The sequence below is a fragment of the Pocillopora verrucosa genome, chromosome 12 (assembly GCF_036669915.1).
Source record: "Pocillopora verrucosa isolate sample1 chromosome 12, ASM3666991v2, whole genome shotgun sequence".
NCBI lineage: Eukaryota > Metazoa > Cnidaria > Anthozoa > Scleractinia > Pocilloporidae > Pocillopora > Pocillopora verrucosa.
In genome coordinates this window covers 13,943,427-13,966,832 of record NC_089323.1, presented here as the reverse complement: position 1 = coordinate 13,966,832, position 23,406 = coordinate 13,943,427, and the positions used below count along the sequence as shown (strand labels likewise).

General features: G+C 39.0%; 2 protein-coding genes across 2 annotated transcripts; both read left to right on the top strand.

The window, feature by feature from the left end:
* Positions 1-2,180: 2,180 nt before the first annotated feature.
* Positions 2,181-5,778, top strand: LOC136277200 (histone-lysine N-methyltransferase, H3 lysine-79 specific-like). The gene is given in 7 exon segments (XM_066158891.1): positions 2,181-2,511; positions 2,628-2,668; positions 2,818-2,892; positions 3,049-3,112; positions 5,033-5,060; positions 5,063-5,169; positions 5,722-5,778. Coding segments are annotated over 7 exon segments (462 nt in total). The 5' UTR covers positions 2,181-2,421.
* LOC131783714 (histone-lysine N-methyltransferase, H3 lysine-79 specific) lies at positions 5,720-22,994 on the top strand. The gene is made up of 17 exons (XM_066159082.1): positions 5,720-5,812; positions 6,569-6,663; positions 7,041-7,103; positions 7,920-7,975; positions 8,167-8,246; positions 8,923-8,991; positions 10,742-10,848; positions 11,147-11,182; positions 11,986-12,252; positions 13,209-13,454; positions 14,133-14,250; positions 14,772-14,863; positions 15,634-15,735; positions 16,936-17,079; positions 17,599-17,664; positions 18,228-20,854; positions 21,108-22,994. The coding sequence occupies exons 1-17, from the start codon at positions 5,785-5,787 to the stop codon at positions 21,940-21,942; spliced, it is 5,031 nt and encodes a 1,676-aa protein (XP_066015179.1). The 5' UTR covers positions 5,720-5,784; the 3' UTR covers positions 21,943-22,994.
* Positions 22,995-23,406: the final 412 nt, after the last annotated feature.

Genomic DNA, 23,406 nt, shown 5'->3' with positions numbered 1-23,406 from the left:
ATTTTTATGTTGCTCTTAAGAGCCTTATTTCAAAATATCAAGGTTGGTTACTGTTTTTGGTGATCATATCAGTCTCAGAAGAATAAAAAAAGCACTCATTTCGTTTTTGAGCAAATTCAGACAGTTTACTTTATTCGTGAATGCAAATCAACTTTGTCAGAACTTAAATATAGTCCCGGAGATACCACGAAGGTTTTCGAGTCCTTAGGGATGGGTACTCATGTATGGAAAGCCCTGATTTTGCTTCTCCTACAAAGTGACCTCTATGTCTGTCTTCCACATGCGACTTTTTCCGTTGAGGATAAAAAGATCAGTGCCACATAAACAGTTCTGGATCTGCCTGGGGATCGGGGAAGTCGGGGAAGGGTCATGGAAAGGTCATGGAAAGGGACTGGAGGATTTTGGGCGGTGATTTTCAGTTGAAACGGAGGGGAATCAGTCGTCTCCAAGAGGGTCAAAAGGGAAGGACTGTAGATAACGGACTGCCTATTAATTACCAAAGAGGGAGATCATAAGAACACTATAGAGCCTTTTATTATTATTATTTTTTTTTTTTGGGAGGGGGGAGATTCTGGTTTCTCTGACCTCCCCCTCCACCTGGCGATAAAGAATGATCAGTCCCCAGGGCGATTCTAAGCCTTGATCGGTGCGCGCCAAGCATGGTATTTTGCACTGAGGGCATCAAGATAGCTTTTAATATCGCTGATGTCAGATATGTTAGGGATTGACAGTAAAATTTCCTAGTATTCGCCTACGGCGTTCGCTACGATTCACTACGCTCGCATAGCTTCATATAACCGAAAAACCTGATCATCGATGTGTCTAATGCGACATTTCAAAATGCCGGATAGCAGCCTCTTGGGGAAGCTTGAAAACAAACTTGAAGCGCCAATAAACTGCCATAGGTGTGAAAAAATCGTCGGTGGTACCCAGCAGATATAAAGTGGTATTTGCTGGCTTAGCGATCTGATCGAGAAAAGGAATTGATAGCTTTACCCAGCATAACGCTCATCATGATTTCTGTTTCTCTTTAAGACCCACCAATGATGTAGCCAGCTATAAACCTGCTAGCAAAGACAGCTGACAGGCATGAAAGCGTTTTCAACCACGAAGGATTTCCCCGCTGCTGATGAGTAGATGAATTCCCTCAGGAGGATTTTAAGTTTTATGCTTCCCATTTCTCATGCCGTCGAAAACTCACCTAAGACCGCCAACTACTTCTACGTTGTCTAAGTTTTCAAAACGTGGGGGGGGGGAATGTGAAGGTTTTTACGTTTTTATGTCATTCATTAAACGACGTAAAATACGTCCTATCTGAATCGTCCCCCACCGAAAAAAAAAGTTCACGCCTCGCTCGAACTGCCCCTGGTTCTTCTCCCATCGCTATAACTAATTTATCAAGTCGTATTTAACTGAATTAATTATTCACAGCTTTCGTTGAAGTTGAATTTCTCACACTTGTTTTGATTTGTTTTGGTTTTTCAAGAATTCAAAACTATCCTAACCCTTCTTCTCTTACAAGGGAAAGGAAAAAAGAACTACGCAGGTTGAAGCAGAATTGGACCAATATTTCCTAAGGCTACCTCATCAATTTCATAAACCTCCCCACCCTCCCATCCCCCCCTCTACGTGCTCTTAGTTACAAGTATTGTGAGTTTTCACGGAAACTGAAGAAAATAATCAAAAGTGAATAAAAAAGAGTTTCACATGCAACCAACCATGATAGAGCTTTTATTTCTACTGTTTCCAGCTATTTGTTTCAAAGTCCAAGATGCTCTCTACGTATTCGTGCTCGTGGGTTTGAAACGGAAAAAGAAGTACTTAAAGTTTTTCCTGGTCGTAAATTATCCATTTTTTCTGATCACTTATTCGTGAACGTGGAGATATATATGGTGGCAGCTGCAGATGTATAACTTAAGATTCTTTTCTCTCCAAAATTGCCGTCCTAACGTTTGCCAGAATATTTAACTGAAAGTCTTTTTGCGTTTTTAGTAGTAACTACAGCTTCCCACTCTCGGGAAGCGGATGTGAAATATGTCAAGTTGTGGGCGTCATAAAATAACAATTGGAAACGGAAACAGGACGTTAAAGTACATTACGTAATTTCAGAATATATAAGTTCACTGATACTTCGCTTTTCTTCTCGTCCTTGTCAAGTTATCGCGTTTTAAATTCGTTGAAAAACCGTCTTGAAGACTTCGTGGTCATAAACATTTCCCAGTCACAGGTGTACAACAATACCTCAATTATCTTATCACCTTTTATCCAATCACAAGGCTCTAAATTAACACGTGATCAGAAGCGTGCAGCTGAGCCTGGCATGGCGCGGTCGCGGAACTGAGAGGTGGCAACAAATATGGCGTCTGAAGAAAGTTTGGAACATGCTGGCCGTTTTTGACGAGGGATTGTGGATTTTTTGACATGTATTTTAACGATATGGCCCTGGAGTTAAAGTTACACAGTCCTGCCGGAGCAGAGTCTATTGTCTATTCGTGGCCACTACAAAAATCGGTGAGTTTCTCCGCTGGTATTTGGTTAAGTTTGGAATTTTGTGGCCAAGACATCTTCTAACTTAGGCGCTGTTTGACATATTTATCTAAACATTCATGCGATGATTTACTTTGTAGGACGGACGAGACGAGGCAGCAGAGATTGTTGAAACTATCAGGTAAACTTAAACAGCGTAGCAGATTTACTCGTGGTGACAAGGCTTGGAAAATTGTAGGGAACACGCTCTAATTTTGTTAGGAGCAGGTAACTGTAGCTTCTATCGACCGCTCTAACTCACGAATTTACCTATTTGTACCGTTTTCCTAGATGGGTTTGTGCCGATTTTCCAGAACTGAAACTCGCTGTCGAGCACTATGTTCTTCGTGAGTTTGATCCAACCAGGTAATTGTATTTATTCTCTGTTGTTTACAATTTACAAATTGAGGTTTCGTGTTAAATAAAAGTGAAACTAACATTGCTCATTAATATAACAGGTGGTATTTGTCCAGTCCGAAATCGTAGTCCTTGATCATTGACACATTTTATTTTTTACTTCAGCTACGAAAGCATGTCCAAACTTTGTGAACGGTACAATCGAGCGATCGACGGAATTTTACAATTGGTGAGTACAGTGGCGTGTATTTTCTGACACCACGATGTGCTCTACGTTTCGACTAGGGCGAATCAAAACGTTGTTGTTCTTAACTTTAGCAGGGTTCGATTAAGAATACCAAAAACAGGGTTGGTTTTTTATTTTTGTGAGACAATTTTTATCTGTAAGATAAAGAAAGTTGGGCGATTTTGAGGTTTTTGGGGAGCCGTCTCATTGGTAGTGAAATGCTGTGCTTTGAGACATGCCACCATGTTTCGCATACCGGAAGAGGGTATAAACAACTCAAGGAGATTATAGTCACACGTTGGTAGACAACGGATGGGAACTCTTTTCCGGTCATAATTCTATCTTTTTTGAGGTTAACCAGTAAAGATCGAAATAATTTTGCAGATGTTAAAATGTACATCATATGGTTTTATGCCCGTTTAACGGTATGCAAGAATATTTATATCCTCTACGTATACTAACAAACGTCTGATTGAATTGTAATCATTGTCAAAATATAAAGTTGAGAAATTTTCCCATTTCGTATTATTTTAGCAAAAGAAAGAACACCTTGCTCAGTTTCGTATGCTTTCTGCCTTCGATGTACATACTATATCACTTTAAAAAGTTGTGATAAACTTCTCAGTTTGACTTACATGAAAATTTTTGCATAACATATGCTTGCCTAATACAATTCCCTTCCTAGTGAAGTCCAGTTCAGGAGTTAACACTTAAAGGCCTAAGATCTGTTAACTTGCAGTTCTCCCTTCTAGTTTCTGTACATTTCTGGGTAAAATAGTCAACAGAATTAAGTTGAGATGCTCATGTATCTGATCTATTTCTGAACACCACTTCTAGACAGTGTTGATATTGTTTGGAAAAGTGACATGTTGATCACTGTCTAAGAGTAAAAGGATTACTGATTATTGGATATGAAAACAATGAAATTTTTTGGGCAATCATGTTTTTTTTCTTTTTTTTTAAAAAAAAAACGACCACATGTACAGTTAATAAAAGGCTATTCAGCTTTTTGCTCAATCAGATTTGATTTGCATTATCCTTTTAACCTTTTCCACATTTCTTTGTGTATTGTATCTTTTCTGAGAATTTGTTTTTAGGTCATGAAAAATCTGGGGTTAAGCATCTTCCAACATAAAAATGCAGAATAATCTCTATCTTTCTTTCACCTTCTATGGCTGTGACTACAGGGTCTGTACCTTCTTATTTCTTCTGACAATATCACCCCTGAATTAAACCTGAAGTTCATGAGAAAAAAGGAATGATTCCTCCACTAAAGAAGCTCTTGATTGTTAAACAAATTCTCTTGTTAGCACCAAGGAAGTGTAAAAAAAATCAAATCAGGTATTGGCCATTTTAAAAGTGAAAATTTTGTTTGCATTGGAATGTTGGATCATTAGCTGTGTCAGGGTTGTCACCATTGTGTACATGATCCTCACAGGACTCATGAATCGAAGAGCTTTTTGTTTCTTGATCATAGTGATTAGCAATTAGAGTCTAGTGGGAAATTCAAATGTTAATGTTTGCTTATATTTGTTTTTCAGTTTTTGTGCACTCTGGTTTTTGCTTTGTGTTTGAACTAATGAATCTTTATAATAAAAGAAATTTTCATCAGTGCAATGGCAACCTATTTTGCTTGAGGAGACATGCCTTAGCCCTTTTTAGCCTTACATCAGAATTCCTATTCTTAGTACCCTTATCTGTAAATTTCTTGTCACTCACAAGGATAATTTATTTAACCATCAGTTGGAGATCATTTCCTTCATTCTCATGATCTCAATGACTGATATAGCACTATTACAATAAGGAGAAATTAGATGTTGGTCACTCTTATGCTTAGGGTTTAATTTTCAGCATTACTGTTCAGAGTGAACCTTTGGCAATTTCATCTTGAAGTCATTTTAATCACACTTATTATTTTTCTAGTGGAAAGGTTGTGCCCCTCCATCTTGTATTAAGTTCCACCTTCTCAAGAACTTATGCGTCACATTATCCAGCAAGTGTACAGTCACTCTGTCAGAGACCCAGACAAGCTGAATGATTCTGAACCATTTTCTCCTGAGGTAGGAATCACAATAGCTAATTGTCCTTAACCCTTTCACTTGCCAAGAACTCCTCAGTAGTTCTCCTTACTGTCTGCCGTACAATTCATATGATGTTAGTTTGGAGAATTGGGAGTTGGAGCAACAAATAATCCCCTTATTGATATTTTCTTTATTCTCGTAACTTGTCTGCTTGCTATTGTACTGATAGTGTAAGGAGAAATTCTCTATAGGTCACTAGTGGGCCTTTAGGAGCTTTAAACTTTACAGCCACTTTTAGACTGTATCCATACTATGCTGGTTATATTTTTCACTTCACTCTGAGAAATGGATGGTACATTCTCCATTCACAATACCACAATCACTGTGTTCAAGTGCTTGAATGCATTGTTGACATGCAGATAATTAAGGTGTAATTATTCTGCTAAAGGTGATATCTTTGTTTTAGAAAAGCTGCATGATCAAATGTTTCTGTCAAATCATGCCCATTAAATTGAAGTTATCGTAACCATTTGGTGTTTACCCTTTTTGTTGGTAAATAATTACCAGTGATGATAATTCTTTTCCTGATAGGTATATGGTGACACATCATTTGATCTTGTGGCTCCGATGATAAATAAGTGCCCATGAGTCCACATGGATTTATTCCTTGATCTAGGAAGTGGTAAGCAAAACATCGTCATTACTTCAATTCAGCTTTTTTTTATTATGTCCCGTTACACAATTATTCTCTTTTAAAACTTAATAAGCCCTTGACTCTATTTAACAATTATTTGCCGAAGGTGAAGTGAATATTGGGGAATACTCTCTGAGACAAAGTTGAGGGGATTATTCAACAGTGTTCTTTGAGCCTGAGTCAGATAATTGTGTTTTGCCTTATTGCTCAGGTGCTTTCGAATTCTGCTGTAAAATTTCGTTAATTATGGAGGATTCCTATATTTTGTTACAATTGTGGTGATTCTTATATCAAGATAAGCAAGGAGTTTTAGCAGGTTTACTTGATTCAGTCAGCAAAAACTTGATATCTCTCTTTTGGAAAGTGTTCTGCTTAACTAAGTAGCATCTTTTGTACTCTTGGCAATTGAATTTTTTCTGTCATATGTATCACTTTCTCAGAAACACTGACAAAATACCAGGCAGCCATTTTGAAATTCAGCCCTCCTTACTACATGTAATAACCTTTTGCTAAGAGAGTAGCAGTCAGCAGTCTGTTCTCCATACATTTTCTATGATTGCAGCAGTAAGAATTTGTTCCAAAATTAAGAGCTTAGCATGTGATAATCTGTGTCCCTGAGGGAAGACTAATAAGATGATATCAGTACTTTTCATTTGATATTTAGAATGCAATAAAAATAACTCCGCAGTGGAGTGTTTCTTCAGTGTTAACATTTACTTATGAAACTGTGGGCATATTTTTCAGGTGTGGGTCAAGTCGTATTACAAGTTGCAGCATCAGGAAATATCAAGGAATGTTATGGTATAGAAAAAGCAGACATCCCCGCAAGATATGCAGAGGTGAGTGATGTTTATGAAATTAGCTTGAATTCTGTTGCAAAAGAGAATCAATTTAAATGTGATTTTATTGACCTGCGAGGTTTTTTAAAAAAAAGTCTTCCAAATATATTTTGTAAACAGGGTTTGCATGTGTCATAGGAAATTTGAGAAGTTGTGGGTTGATAATCCTTTCAGTCTCAGGAATGATCAGCACTTGCATGTCAGAAATTTTCCTTACCATGTTAAGTATATTGAAAAGTGGACAGATAATAAGAACTGTCAAAAATATATTGCACTTTGTAGGAGGAAAAATACTTTACCCATAGATCCTGAGTGTCAAAGGGAACGAAAAGTTTTTGAGAAGCTGATGTTTTTTTTTGTTGCATGATCTTTTTCAGGAAATGGACAGGGAATTCCGTAAATGGATGCGATGGTTTGGGAAAACTTACAAACCTTACAAGGTGGGCTCTACTGTAGAAAAATGTCAATGTCAGTGACCAAGACAGAGTTTCTCCTTACTATATCTATATAAAATATCATGCAGACAAGTGATGAGAATAAAGAAAAACATCAATTATGGGATTACTAATTGATCTGATACCAAATTCTCCAAACTAACATAATGAGAATCGTTTGGCAGATAGTAAGGAGAGTTACTAATGGGATCTTGGGAGTTAAAGGGTTAAGAAGCATGTGATTCCAATCATGAGACTATTGCCTGAAACTTTTAGACCTTGCAACAAAAATGTCTCTTACTCTTAGATGGTGATACATTCAGGTCACTTAGAGATTTTGATTTTTGAGACTGATTTTGGAACAGCAGTTTGTGAGATTTATCTTATTCTGAGCTGCAATACAGGTAGCTACGTGAAGACCAAGGGTGGAGTGGGCTTGGGTAGCACATGAAGAAACCTTGGTTGATACTTAACCCCTTAACTCCCAAGATCTGGTCAGTAATTCTCCTTACTGATCCCCATACAATTCTTGTGATGTTAGTTTGGAGAATTTGGTATTGGATCAACTTATAATCCCCTAACTAATATTTTTCTTTATTCTCGTCACTTGTCTGCTCAATATTGTATTGATATCATAAGAATAAATTCTGTCTTGGTCACTCATGGGAGTTAAAGGGTTCATTTAGATCACATACAGTGTAGCTCTTACTAATCCTCTTTTGTTAAGGTAATGAAATGAATAATTTCCTCATTGTAATTTCTTTTGTAAATATGAGCACACATTTGAAATTTTTTGTAACAAGTCTTTTTTTTTATCAATAGCTCGTAAAGGGTGATTTCTTAGAGGATAAAATGAGAGAAAAGATACAATCTGCTGGGTGAGTAATCCTGCTGTGAAGGAGTAAGAAAAACAAAATTATTCTTCATTGTATCAAATGCTAGATATGTGTAGGAATATTTTAACATTCTGCAAGTCAATTCAGCTAGAGTGAAAGTACAAAACAAGTTATTGATATCATAGACCAGAGCATAAATTGTCCTTTCCAATATTCATATCATTTAACTTTAGGATTGTGTTTGTCAACAATTTTGCCTTTGGACCAGATGTTGATCACAAATTGAAGGAAAGATTTGCCACAATGCGAGAAGGTATGGCCAGTATAAAGAAATAATTTTAAGTTTATAGTGTGCATGTCTTAAGTGGGAAGAAGTTGAGCTCTGTAAATTTTCACAAAATGCTGCCAGAAATTTTTTTTTGATAGCTGATTTTCCCTTTTTTTGTTGTTCTGTTTTGTTTATTTGTTGTTTTCCTTCAAGTTTTTTTTTTGTAATATAGGGTTTGTGTGTTGCCTAAAACTGAGAACTTTTGTTGATACACAAAGCTGATCCTTAAGTTTTAATAGTAGTTCAGTAGATACTAATTATTATTTTTTACCAAACTTAACATTTTATCAAAGGAGTATGGTATAAATTTGTTACACCTGAGTAGAGTTAAACAGGAGTGATTCAAAACATTCTTTGCTGTTTCAGAAACCATCTTTGAAAATGAGGGGGGAGGGGAAGGGAAGGGAGCTTATTCAAGGGGGTACACAAACAAAATTTTGGCCATTTAGAGTGGTGGTGAAGTAGCAAGGGGTCTATTCCAGAGAGGTAGCAAATCCAACAAATTACATTAGTTTTTCAGTTTTGAATACTTAGTCTTGCATATAAATAGTTGTCTACAAGTAGAAGAGTGTACATTTTCCCTAGCTACTCATAACAAAAATGTCCATTTTAAATATTTTTCATCATTATCCTACTAACTTTGAGTTGCTTTTTCTAACAGGTGCCAAGATTATTTCATCCAAAGCATTTTGTTCCCTCAATTTCAGAACCACATCACGTAATTTATCAGGTGAGTTGTGAAGCAATCCAAATTTTTCCTATCAAAGTGGTTATGCAATTCAAGGAAATGAAACATCAGTTTTTCCCGTTGCTCTACTACTGAGCCACAGAGACTCTATGGTGAGCAAGGCCCATTACAAAGTTCATGTATGACACGTGCTCTGCATACTGCTAGGATCAGCAATGTCATTAGTGTCATGTTTTGTAAATAGAATAAAAAAGATGGTAAGTTTTGAGCTCGTTAGTGTCATGTTTTGGAAATAGAATAAGAAAGATGGTAAGTTTTGAGCTCGTTAGTGTCATGTTTTGTAAATAGAATAAGAAAGATGGTAAGTTTTGAGCTCGTTAGTGTCATGTTTTGGGAATAGAATAAGAAATATGGTAAGTTTTGAGCTCGTTAGTGTCATGTTTTGTAAATAGAATAAGAAAGATGGTAAGTTTTGAGCTCGTTAGTGTCATGTTTTGGAAATAGAATAAGAAAGATGGTAAGTTTTGAGCTCGTTAGTGTCATGTTTTGGAAATAGAATAAGAAAGATGGTAAGTTTTGAGCTCGTTAGTGTCATGTTTTGGAAATAGAATAAGAAAGATGGTAAGTTTTGAGCTCGTTAGTGTCATGTTTTGGAAATAGAATAAGAAAGATGGTAAGTTTTGAGCTCGTTAGTGTCATGTTTTGTAAATAGAATAAGAAAGATGGTAAGTTTTGAGCTCATTAGTGTCATGTTTTGTAAATAGAATAAGAAAGATGGTAAGTTTTGAGCTCGTTAGTGTCATGTTTTGGAAATAGAATAAGAAAGATGGTAAGTTTTGAGCTCGTTAGTGTCATGTTTTGTAAATAGAATAAGAAAGATGGTAAGTTTTGAGCTCGTTAGTGTCATGTTTTGGAAATAGAATAAGAAAGATGGTAAGTTTTGAGCTCGTTAGTGTCATGTTTTGGAAATAGAATAAGAAAGATGGTAAGTTTTGAGCTTGTTAGTGTCATGTTTTGGAAATAGAATAAGAAAGATGGTAAGTTTTGAGCTCGTTAGTGTCATGTTTTGGAAATAGAATAAGAAAGATGGTAAGTTTTGAGCTCGTTAGTGTCATGTTTTGGAAATAGAATAAGAAAGATGGTAAGTTTTGAGCTCGTTAGTGTCATGTTTTGGGAATAGAATAAGAAATATGGTAAGTTTTGAGCTCGTTAGTGTCATGTTTTGTAAATAGAATAAGAAAGATGGTAAGTTTTGAGCTCGTTAGTGTCATGTTTTGGAAATAGAATAAGAAAGATGGTAAGTTTTGAGCTCGTTAGTGTCATGTTTTGGAAATAGAATAAGAAAGATGGTAAGTTTTGAGCTCGTTAGTGTCATGTTTTGGAAATAGAATAAGAAAGATGGTAAGTTTTGAGCTCGTTAGTGTCATGTTTTGGAAATAGAATAAGAAAGATGGTAAGTTTTGAGCTCGTTAGTGTCATGTTTTGGAAATAGAATAAGAAAGATGGTAAGTTTTGAGCTTGTTAGTGTCATGTTTTGGAAATAGAATAAGAAAGATGGTAAGTTTTGAACTTCACAAAGATACAGAGAAAGGTGTCTTTTCTTTGCAATGGGCCTTGCTCACCCTAGAGTCTCTGTGGTACAGCAGTAGCATTGGAGCGTGAAATCCAAAGGTCTGATGTTCACTTCCTCATGGGAATTCAGAATTTGTTCTTTGTTCCATGCTCATGACTAGACCAAAAATCATCTTACTCTACTGTTAGTTTTCATTTTTTTTTGGGTTATTTATTTTAGATATTGGCACTATACTGCGGGTGTCTGAACTCAAGCCAAATGGCCGTGCAGTGTCTTGGACAGGAAAGCCTGTTTCCTATTTTGTTCATGTTATTGATAGGACCCTGGTGAGAATGAGTTTACTTAATATATGATTTTCATATATTTTACAGTCATTTATTCATCACTTCATAAGTTTATTTGTAGCCAACATAATGACCAGCTCAGTTGGTAGAGTGCTGCTGCACTGGTATTGCCTCTTTCAATTTCGGACCCAAAATTTAATTCTCCTTCAATCTTTGACTATTTCTTTTAAAGAGCCATTCATGAGACTTTGTCTTTCATTAAGACACTGTCTTGAATTTGTTAATTTTCCTCACTCCTGGTAATTGAGGGTTAATGTTGCATATTAATCTTTTTCCTTAGCTGGAGCAGTATTTTGCAGACCTCAAAAGGCGAAAGGTGAGATTTGTTGCATTTCCCAGAGGAACCAAGTCAATTGTGAATTTTTTCAAAACGTCACATCACTAGTACATAAATTTTGAAGGAGGGACTGTGACTTATATCTTAAATGGTTTGTGTGCCCATCTTCAAATTGAAAACTGTACAGGTTTAGCTCCACCCAAGAGTGCATAAGTGACTTTCAGCAAAATTTTGGGGAGATATGACAAGTTGGGGCTCCTCTGTTTGCGAGAAGAATTTATCATTTTCACTACTCAGGTTCCTTGGGTTAAATGAATTTTTAGTTTTGTTTATAATGGAGGATAAATAATCTTGATTTTGTTTTATTGTATGTGATGAGGGCGTGAGGAAAATTGCGGAGGTGGCCAAAATCCAATGTAAATTTTTTTTGCTCTACAAAAGACTTGTTAAATGTAATTTAAATATGGATTCAGAAAAAAAGTTCACTAAAATCATTTGATTCTTCTCTTTGGATAATACATACAAAAAGCATTTCTGTTTGTTAACCAGCAAATTAACAAATCAACAGTGGCCACTGTCAGGACAAATATTGTTTTCAATAAGGGTGCAGATTGTGCTAAGTTACTTTAGATTCGATTCTTACCACAATATTGATTTTTCATTGCTTGACACATTGACACTAGCAGCATTGTCTCCACTTTCATCAACAATGGCAACTTGGACAATCAGATTGCAACATTATTGCCAATTGTGGTAAAATCTAGTTTATAGAGTGGCAAATGGTAAAAAATCAATGGCTAGCACTTTGCTATAGCTCACAAGCCATTTGACCTTTTTTGCAGGAGGGTAGAGACTTCAGTGATGCCAGTAGCTTGAGTGACTCAATGGCAAGCACTCCAAACTTTGAAGAACTGGATGATGTTCTGTTTGGTGTTTCAACCAGACACCAATGGAATCAGCTTATCACCCAAATTGAAGCTACCAACAAAGCAAACAAGGGCCACAGTCGAAATTCAAGGAAAAGTCACAGCAAAAAGAGTGTGCTACAGGAAAGGAATGGCAGTGTGAATCCTACATGGCCAGATCAAGAACAGAAAGATGGCAGCAAAGTACTGTGTTTGTTTGTTTGTTTGTTTATATCTTTCAAGTTTACTTTTTTGATTGATTGATGCTATTCATTCTAAAATTCTCCTGCCTGACTCTCATTTATTTCTTCATAAATTAGTGAAGAGAATTAAGCTATTAACACTTTCACTCCCAAGATCTTGTTGAGTAATTCTCCTAGTTATTTGTCACACAATTCTTATGATGTTAGTGTGGAGAATTTGGTATTAGATCAACTAGTAAACCCTTAATTGATATTTCTCTTTATTCTCCTCACTTGTCTGCTTGATATTGTATTGATATTGTAAGGAGAAATTCTGTCTTGGTCATTCATGGGAGTTGAAGGGTTAAGACATTAACTAAGTAATTAATTGTGATCAGATTCTTTCATGGAAAGGAAAAAACTTAGTCAAATTGTCCTTGTTCTCAAGTTTTCTTTTGGTAACTCAGTTGCTTGTAGTATGTAGGAAGTAGGGGTTTGGATCCCATTGAAGCCTGGAATTTTTCAGGCTTATTTCCTGAAATTTTTTTTAATTGCAGCTCACTTACAAGTATCATATCCTCACTTTGATTTCATCTACAGCTCAAAATATAATTTATTTCACTTCATTATGAGAATAATGCTGATGTGTTTGGCTACTCTCATCACCTTACTGCTTGATGTTGTATTGATATCGTAAGGAGAAATTCCATACATCTGTCAGTCACCTCTTGGAGTGAAAGGTTTAACCCTTTTCACCCAAACATCAATATGCATATTCTCCATACTGTTCTCTATACATTACCAAAGGTGCTGACAAGGAGAATTTGTTTGATAATCAAGAGCTGCTTTAGTTGGCGATCATTTCCTGTATTCTCGTGACCTTAAAATGCGATTCAGGGGTGATATTGTAAGGAGAAATTGGATGTTTGTCACTCTTAGGATTTCAAGGGTGACGACTATTTGGTTTTTTTTTCCTAGGGACGTCAACCAACATTTGCTCAGAAAGTTCGGAAGAAATACCAAAGGCAACAGAACAAGAAAGCTCAGAAGCTAAAGAAGCGTCTTAAGAATAGCAAAGGAAAGGGAAAGCAAAAGTCAAAACCGAAGAAGAACAGTTCTATGACAAAGGTGAAGTTAAAAGAGATGTCTAAAGCAAGTCAGAAAAAGCAAAGGGACAGTCTGGCTGTAACAGCTTTGGAAAATGCCACAGTAGCTGCTCTGCAGGTAAACACGTTTATATACGCGTTTTGACGTCCTTCTAAAGAAATACTAGTTCGTTTCTTTTTCCCCTTCGAAAATAGGGAGAGATGTGTCAGGGCGGCAGGGTAGACATTTGATCAGAAAACCCATATGGTTTTAAAACACCGTGACTAATTGGCTTCTGTGGTCGTTTATAACCCCTGTAGGACAACTCGGCTCCGAAGGCTTGGAAATACGCCCCCTAGATATTACAACGTTCGCACATGCTCTTACACTGTATGTCAGGGTGATTTAGTATTATCAACTGACTTGATAACGTAAATTGGCCACTGTTAAGAGTTTCAAAGCTGACGTTTTAAGCGTTAGCCCTTAATCATTCGCTCTAACGAGGGGCTAACGCTCGTGAGCTTTGAAACTCTTCAAGGTGGCCATTTTACGCTATCAACTCAGTTAATAATACTAAATTACCCTGTTATACTCTCCTACCGACGCAGCACCACAGATTCTTCAGAAACTTACCCCCTTTATTCACTGTATGTTTGACTGCTTGTTTACCATAAGTTGACTGTGAGCAGGCTGTAACAGTGGGAGGCAAGGAGAGTCACTGCTGTACCATCTTAAATCCTTGGGATGGCACGTTAAAACTGTTGATGTTGTAGAGACGTTGCAGATCCAACTTGAACATTTTTTTTTAATGACCAGAATCTTCAAAGAAAGAGAGGGCAAAAGCAGGGAATGAGAATTTCATCAGCGTCGCCGCCACCCATGTCACATAATTTCAGCATAGAACAGTGCCTCCCAGCTTTGGAGCAACTTATGGGTGAGTCAGCAGGCACAAGGAGCAAGAGGCCTGGGCCGAGTTATTTTGTTTGCAGTGTTGTTGTTGTTGTTGTCTTTGTTTCATACATAGTTAGCGTGTTCAGATTTAAATTGACTGTGACAAAAGCCATGCCTATGTTTGTTTTGCTTGTTTAGTAGGTAGTTAGGTCCAATCAAAGTAAAAAGTAAATGCATGCAAGTGGCCAGAAGAGAAGGGAAACATTATTAACAATTGGCACAGTTGGGTAGATCCACATCTATCACGATGTTGCAGAAACAGAAGAAAGACGAGAAAAGAAAACTTTGACAAAAAAATAAGGAATTAATAAAATAAGGAATTACTCGCTTTGGACTAGTGGGGCAATGTAGGGAAGGTACTTACTGATACCCATAATTCTTCACGCCGTTCATTCTCTTATAAGCTACAGAAGCTATATAAGGCAGCCTGTATGCAAACGTTAACTGCGACACTCAAATTTGTGTAAGACCTTGTGAGATATTATCCTGTTGTCCTTTCTCCAGCTGTCACTCGTTACCAGTTCCTTCATTTCATGTGCCACATGAATACCTCTGAATACAAGGAAAATCTCAAGAGGCAAATTGAAGAACAGAAGGTAGGTCTACTTTGAAAATGTTAACTTGTTGGAAAAGTTGCCGTACATCAGTTAGCAAACTTAAGAGTGAAGTATCACTTCGTTTGGTGAGGGAGACATAAAAAACCATGATTATTTTTACCTTAGGACATTTCTCCTCCCAGGCGTGTTATAATTGAGTGATGTTGATTATCACAGTTGCTTTGCAATAATTTTTAACGAATTTGGTAGTGAGTAGTACCGAGTGTTTCATCAAAAGCTGGTTGCTGGCGGTCTACCGCCGCCTGTGAGACCCCTCACCGCCGTCTGTTTAACCCTTTAAACCCCAAGAGTGACCAGCATCTAGTTTCTCCTGACAATAATACAGCTGAATCATTCATTTAAGATCATGAGAATAAAGGAAATGATTACCAACTAAAGTGGCTCTTGATTGTTAAACAAATTCTCCTTGTCGGCACCTTAGGAAATGTACAGTTAACAGTATGGAGAATATACATACTGATTTTAAGGTATAAAGGGTTAACATGCGGGCAAGCTCTTGTGTTTGGGTTTCGCGTGATGACACAGCCGCTTATTGAACCATCAGCAGTCGCTGATGGAAAAAGTCATTGAAACCCCTGGGAACTACAGGTTAAGTCGATGGAGTGTTCAAGCTGCTCTAGCGGTTCTTTGGACCACGTTTTATTTAGAACAGAAGGGAAGCACAAGATGATGTGTTTTCTTAGCTAGTAGACACAAACGTTCAGTTGAAAACCGCATTGTATAGAGTGAAATTGTTTTTTTTCCTTTAGGCAAAGAAGAAAGAATTGATGGGAAAGGTTTCTCTAGCCGAGAAACATGTGGAAATACTGCAAAAGGAAGCGCTGGGAAATCTCCGGTCACGAATGGATGAGGTAAGTGGTCTGTGACTTCCATCTTAGTTACTGGTACACCAGTGTCGATTACAACTGTGACTCTACAACGTAGTGTCTGATTTTCTCATGTCATGACTCCTAGCCGTTGAATTTTCGAGTTCGAGCTAGAACCTACCACGGTCGAACCTGAATTAAGCGGTCACTTACGGGAAATGGCGCTAAATACAGACTTTGACCGCTTTTCACAATAAATAACGCTACTTTATACCATAATCGACCACGCAATGAACAGAATCTTGCTCGAAAATACTATCAACTGTAATTTTCGGGGGAGAAACAAGGATTGAAAATTACTTGAAGGATTACCATCAGTTTATTTGAGTGGTTCCGCTTTCAATGACCGTGGAATATAGGTAGAAGACAATAAAAACAGGCCGTTGGGCCTTAATAAAGGGTGACCGCGACCGCTTAATAGAGCTGACCGCTTAATAGAGGTCAAAATTACGATGATTAAGGGGAAACAAATTCGGGACTTTGACAACTGTCCGCTTAATACAGGGTGACCGTTTGATACGGTGCCGCTCAATACAGACTCGACTGTAAAAACGCTATGACGCCTTGTAAAGAGGGACTTGGCAAGATTAACTGAAAATCAGATTTTTTCTCTGTTTCGGTGAAACTTTAATTTAGTTTAGAGCAGTTTTCAATTGAGTGTTGAAAAGCCGAAACCAAAGTAATCTCAGCGACCAATCAGATCAAAGGTTCACATCATCATTAGCCAATGAGAACTCAAAATGAAAACATGCAAACTGCTTGAAGCGCGGGAAAACGATTGGGGCGATTGTTTTTAATCTTGCATCTGATTGGCTGCGAGGATGACGCGAGTACTTTGAAGAAATCGAATAGCAAGGTTAAGTAAACCAAAAGCAATCCCTGTTTACTTTTGATATACTCAACTACTCCTATTTGCAATCCATATTAATCCTCTCCATTCTTAACCATCGTGGTTTGATTTTGTTGGTTTTGTCTCTTTTGCTGAATTATTTTATGTTTGCCTACCCTAGAAAAATATTTTTAACAGTTTATTTCGATTTAATGACGGTTTTCTATAACACAGAAAGATCACTGAAACTTAATTGACGTGGCTTCTTTCAAGTGACCTTGATCGAAAGACGATCACTTGAATACTCAGATTTATAAAACACTGATAAGAGACATTATAATATTCTTTTTTTAAAGATTGGTTTGACGGCAAAGACGCCTCGGGAGTTACTTATGAAAGCAGGCGAGCTGTTGGGCGAACACAAGAAGATAAAGGATAGAGTGAAACGGCTGGAAAAAGAAGTCAAACATCTTGAGAAACACAAGAATTATCACTCACCCGTAAGTGTGTGTCGCTACCTCTAATAAAATGAATATCTTGACGGTGTTAGTGCATGGCTCAGGATCGCTTGTGAGGAGACAGTTTTCTCAGAGCCCACAGTACCATGCAAGACTAAATCAGGGCACCTTAACGATCATTCGCCACCTGCCAGATGGGGTTGATGCTGAATAGGTCGCCACATCATCACTAAGTGAACTTTACTTTCTTTTGAGGTTTCAACCCTAAGCCAGTTTCAATTTTGCGTCAAATACTCTATCAATTAGGTTACAAAGGACTTGTTAGCGGGTCAGGTCGTATGTTAGATTTTTATAGTGACAGGCGTACCCCATTCTGCTGGGATCAGCACTTTCAAGGGCGTTCGGTGTGGAGAGCAAGAACCATGATCAATTTAGAGGTCTTTCATCGAATAATCAAATAATGAAGTATATTTATGTAAGTAGTGTAGGTATATTTCGGCATAAGGTCATTTCTTTGTCCAGTTAAACATATTCATGATTTATAATTATCCTCTTTAACAGGGTGACAAAAACTCCACGAAGGATGGGAAACTTACCAATGGTGACTTGGACATGGTACAAAAACCGGTATGTTTAAGGAAATTTGCTGAATTGTATGAAGGATAATTTAAGGGCAAGGAAGAGATACTTCTTATTGATGGAGGTTAAAGTTTTAATAACCAAGGGGCAGAACGGACCATTTAATTCATTGAGGGCGCGATGGAGTTGACGTCCCATTTACAAGTAGCATTGGTTGGTAGAAACCGGAGTGAGACTTACCCAGGGGTAATCATTTGAAAAAAAATCCATGCCTTTTTACGGCTGTTAAATTAGTGACATTGTCAATCGTGCTTTAGTAGTTCGGGCCAGGGGCCCTTTTCTCGAAGGCCCTTGTGACTAAACTGATCCGTAAAGCTGTTTTATTTCTATTAAAGATTTCCAGGGTTTCCAAAGTTTTAAAGAATTATACAATAACACTATCAGCTGAAGAAACAAAATGGACTGGTCAGAGTGCTACTATCTGCTTCTCTTTTCTTTTTCTTTTTATTATTATTTTAAAATATGGCTTCAGGCCCTTCAGGCCGCCAAGAATGGCAATCAGTTTTTTTCCGTCTCCTTGGAACTGACAAAGCTTTATTTTTTCATCTAAGGGTGAAACCCAAGTTAAAGACAAACAGAGCTTGATGACCCACCTCTACGAAGAGTGGAGGAAGCGAAAGGCTTTGGTTGAAAAGGTCAACAGACTGGAGAGCGAAGTCGAACAGCTGGACTCCAAGAAAAAGGTCTGGGAGACGGCCAGCGTCTCATCTTCAAAAAATTTACCCTCGCCAGTCAACGTTGCGACGTATGCAAAACCTGTCACACAAACTGTTCAGCCAATTACAACCCCGTTTTCTTCCAACTCAAGCGCTCACTTGACCAATTCTCAAATCTCTGCGGGCTCACTAGCATCTAGCGTAATTTCCTCATCAAGTTTGGTTTCCAAACCTACAGTTGCCATGCCTGTTCCATCCGGGACATTTCCTAGGTCCCAGGCGTCACACGGCAGTGCACAACCTCAAATTGTCAACGCATATCACCAATGCTTGTTGCAGCCTGTAGGTCTACCAGTTCAGATGGTTTCTTTTATAGATAAAAATGGTAGACTGATAACAACTGCTCCTAACACAAAGAAGACGACTCCAAAGGGGAACAACGCCAAAAAGAAGTCCAAAGCGACCAGTCCAAAAAAATCAGAACTCAACGTGACGCTTCCGTCTTCAACAACATTTTCGAGCCATCAGGTTGTGAATACAGTTGTTTCTCCGTCAACTCCAACGGGATCACTGAAAAAGTCGCCAACGGTATCTCGCCCCGCACAGCCTCTCGTCACCTCTCCAGTGACGCCAGTCAATTACTCTGGTCTTCCTAGAAGTGCGATACTCTCGCCTGTACCTTTGGTGACATCGCCTGTGACACCCACACCAGTCAGGCAAGCGACTCCCATTACGTCTCTATCAGCGTCTGGCAGCGGAGTTCCTGCAATGGTTTCGTTTTCCCAGAATAGTCTCACGTTTATATCTCCGTTGAGTCCTATGTCCATTGCCTCATCTCGTCAACCAACATCAACTGCGACACCCCTTAGCTCCCTCTCGGCTTCCACGCAAAAATACTTGAACACGTTCGCGACTCAAGTGGCTGCAACATCTAGGCCATCCTTGCCAAACCCATCACAAATGAACCCACCCGTTTCTGTCAGTCAGTCGCCTATTATTGGCAGATCATTTCCAAACACGGACCTTTCAACCGACCACAGTGCTGGTATAAAGCTTCTCTGCGACCTGCTGAATGATACTCTTCCTGAACAGCCACCACCTGTTGCGACAACCTCAGCAATGCGATCTCAAGGAACACCTTCCTCGCATGCTTCAGTTTCTTCAACTCCAGACACCTCGAGGGTCGATGAAAGGAGTCCCGTCAACACCTCACCAACTACTCCCAGCAAGACCGTTGCTAAGTCCCCTAGGACTCCTTCCGTAGTAAACGTTTTAGTAAACTCGTTCCCAGGTGGGGTGTTGTCCTCAGCGGAACAGGCAAGCTCTGTTCGACGAACTCCAACACGCAGTGCAACCCCGCCGACAAGTAAGAAGCGAACTTCTCCTTTTACAATTGATAGCATTGTTAGCTCAAGCCCAGAGTCACAAACAGGAATTAAAAGCAGGAGTCCACCAGAGGCAGAGGTGACAACCAATCGGAGCAGCCCCAAAGGTGGAAACAAGTCTCCCTCCACAAATTTCAGTATTGCCCATATAACTCGTGACATGAACTCATCAAACTTAACAAGTAAATCCCGTGCGCCTTTCGTAACAAGCCCTGGTACTTACTCTCTTCCGCCGTCAGTTTCCTCTACTGATGGAAAACAGAGCCAGCGACGAAAATCTCCACCCTCTTCGAGTTTGTCACCTCTGGAGCAGAGTTCTCGTGTGGAATCTAGTGGCGTGATCTCCTCAAACACTGCCCAGAGGGGACTTACCCCTGTTCCTCTCATTACGGGACCTAATGATGTACGTAAGGATGGAAACCCTACTGAATTGCCATCACAAACGCAAGGAAAACATTCGTCAATGATCCCAGAGTCGATCGCGGTCTCAGACGATGTGTCCAGAAAAGCAGGTGCACGCAAAGACAGCCCAACCAATGCCACCAAAGGGGGTCCTGTGAACCTCAAAGAAACCATCCCTACTGGGTCTAAAGTAACATCCCGTGGTTCTGTGGCGTCCAAGGGTGAAAGCGTGTCTAATGAAGTTTCCTCTTCAGTTTCGTCAAGCGTCAGCCCAGAACGCGAACGTGAAGCATTCTCGACTGAAAATCAAGACACCGTAATCATCCCTGACATTCCCCTCGATATGATTCCTCTCCCTAGCGGAAAGAGACCTAGTCCTAAGAAGGAAACGAGCTCCACCTCTTTGTCCAGTAGGAAGCGTTGTTCTCCCGTGCCTCCGGTACCGAAGTCCGCGAGCCCCGACACAGAAGTCAGCAGCCTTATGGCGCACGAATCTCTACCCCAGTCTCCTTCAATTTCATCGTCTGTTTCTAAGGCGGGGTCGGCGGTGTTGGATGGACAAGCGCCTGTGTTAGTAGACAGCAATCCCTGTTCTGCTCGCAGCCCAATCCCAGTAGCACCGTCTCTGATGATGCAGTCTCCTCTGGGAGTGTCGCTGCCGTCATTTGGAAGCGTGTTTTCCCTTACAAAAGAAGATGAAGCCATGAGGGCAGCGGAATTCACTGATAAAAACAGGTAAAAGCAAATAATAGAATGTTTAAAACCGAACAGTTTAGTATGACTTCAGTAAGCTCAACTAAATTTTCAGAGCTTTTAGAATGCACAGTCTTAAATTGGATCAAAAACGTTGGTAAATCAAATTTGGAGAATAATGAATTATTTTAAGAAGTTAATTTATTCAGCTTGTGTTTACACGCGTTTGGCTCTTGGCAGATGAAAAGGGGGAAGACATGCATTAAATGATATCATTTCTCGTTTTGTTCTTCAGTTCTCAAGTGTCCAAGAAGCCTGACCAATCGGCTGACCAGCTTTCAGAACCTCCCAAAAAGAAACGCAAACGCAAAGAAAAGAAAGGTCAGAACAAGGCAAAAGGGGCTTTGAGTTTACTCGTTCAGTATGACAGCGACAGCACAAGCTCTGGTGGGACACACACTGAAAGTGATGACAACTCCGCGCACAGCAGTAGCCCAGTCAGCGGTACACTAAGTCCTGTTGTCGCAGAAACGAGTACAGAGTCCTCTCGAAACCAGTCTACTCGCGCTTTACCGGAGCAAAGTCAAGAAATATCAGCGAATAGCGTTTCGCAAATCAACGGGCCTGCATCAAAGAGCAGTGAAGTGAGTGCCAGCAACAACAAACGCTCCAGCAATGGAAAGAGTCCAGTGGAGAAGAAGAAGTCGAAAGGTGGATGTAACCCACGGAGTGAAGTTCGTCCCCCTCTAGTCAATCTCCATGACACAGTCAGCACAATGCAGCAATTGAAAGGTGTCCCACCCAGCCCACAATTGCCTCCAACTCCTTCTCATTACCAGGCTTATGGGAGCCAGTACTCGCCGCAAGGATTGTCGGGCTATGCTCTTCCTAGTTTCTCTCTTCCACCCGGTTCATTTAACTTTCCCCAAAGTCACTCACAGTACCCGACGACCATTCCGCAGTACTACGCTGGGGAAGCGCATCGTGTTCCCTCCGGATACAGCACGGCACCCGGGGGATTATTCCCTCAGTGGCGAACCAGTTTCACCCCAATGCAGTGTCAGAATCCGCTGCCTCCGTCGTTCAATTATCCCAGTAACGGAAATAATGGAAGTAATGTCTATAGATAGAAAATTACTACTAGTACATCAGGATTTGATTATTTATACTGCATATGTATGTATAAATTTATGATAGTATGGAATTGTTATTGTCAACATTTATCTATTTATCACAGTGGGAATTGATTTCTCAGCGGATATGTCTGGGGAAAACAGTTTTTTGTGCATTGGGGATAAAAAGTTGTTCAAATTTTTTATACATTAGGGTTGGACTTTTTAAGGTTTTAACGAAACTACAGGCGCACTTGTTGTTTCGAAATATACATATTTTCCGTTTTCTTTTCGTCCGTTTTATCTTATTTTAAGAACTGTTTACATGGTTAGGATTTCTCAGCGTAACATGGATTTATCTGCATGGAATTTATCTGAGCCTGGCTTTAACTGAAGTAGTGTTGCTAAGCAACAATGGCTTATCATGAACAAGTTCACGTGACATCGCGTGAAGTTCTCGTGTTCACTCGTGTGATTTCTTATTCGACATTAGCAATCAAATAGCAGCTGGGTTAGCCAACTTAGGGTAATGTACTCTTCGGATACTTTGCGGTCGCAAAGGGAGGGCAAGGCTCCAATCTTCGCAAATAGTATGCTCTGATTTGCATCTTTAATTAACATGTTTTGTGCATCAATTCTCTCTTGAGACTATTTATGCCTGATTATCTTTGCTGGTCAGCGGGCATTTTTTCAAATAACAGTTGAAAGAGCTAATAATATTATTTTTTGCTGACTAAGGCTCGAATTTCCCTAGCACTCTTCTTTAGAAATGACTCTTAAAATCGTTGAAAGGAGTTTAAGATTCATTTCTTTTTTATGAGATCCACGTTCATTGAAACCAGCGGCGGCTTCTCTGAAGTTTGGCTTTCCTCGTTGGAGTAAAGAAATCTAGTGCTAGAGGAAAGCTATCGTCCACAAAATGAGTGCTTCTCATTGTGATAATTCTCTTGGCATAGAAAAACGAATTAATGGTGGACGATATCCTGTATAGGGGTTTTTCCCTGCAAATGTTTATGCATGAATAGAAAAGAAACGCTATTTTTATCATTAAAATTTTAGCTGTTGCGTACGATAGTTGTCTGTGTTGGTATTGTAAGCAAAAGGTTCATTCTTGGTCTGGTGCGTCAGCATCATCTGTTCTTGCTCTCCTGGGTAAAATTTTGTCCATGTTCCCATTTTGTTCCTCCGCATTGACATCGATTTCGCCCGTTGCGGAAGAAAAGCCTTTGAACATTATGACGTAGCTCCTAGAACGATAAAGACCTGGGCTCAGTTGTGCGAAGGTCGACCATTTGCTAACCCAGGGTTATGTTTTAATCCATGTTTCTTTATTTCTGTATTCATGAGTCTTTTTTTTTTAATGATTTTCTCTGTCTTTTTTAGAATATCATACAATAATCAAATTGTAGACAAAAAGATCAAAATGAAGTTCCTATTAAAGCTTTCAGATCTGAAATCAAATTTCAAGCTAACCCTGGGTTA

What these genes read in the sequence shown, in the direction of transcription:
- LOC131783714 (XM_066159082.1), top strand. Translation starts at nt 5,785, where the DNA reads ATGGATTTATTCCTTGATCTAGGAAGTG. An exon ending in TCCCCGCAAGATATGCAGAG is followed by an intron (nt 6,664 to 7,040) that starts GTGAGTGATGTT and finishes GATCTTTTTCAG; the next exon opens with GAAATGGACAGGGAATTCCG. An exon ending in CAGACCTCAAAAGGCGAAAG is followed by an intron (nt 11,183 to 11,985) that starts GTGAGATTTGTT and finishes CCTTTTTTGCAG; the next exon opens with GAGGGTAGAGACTTCAGTGA.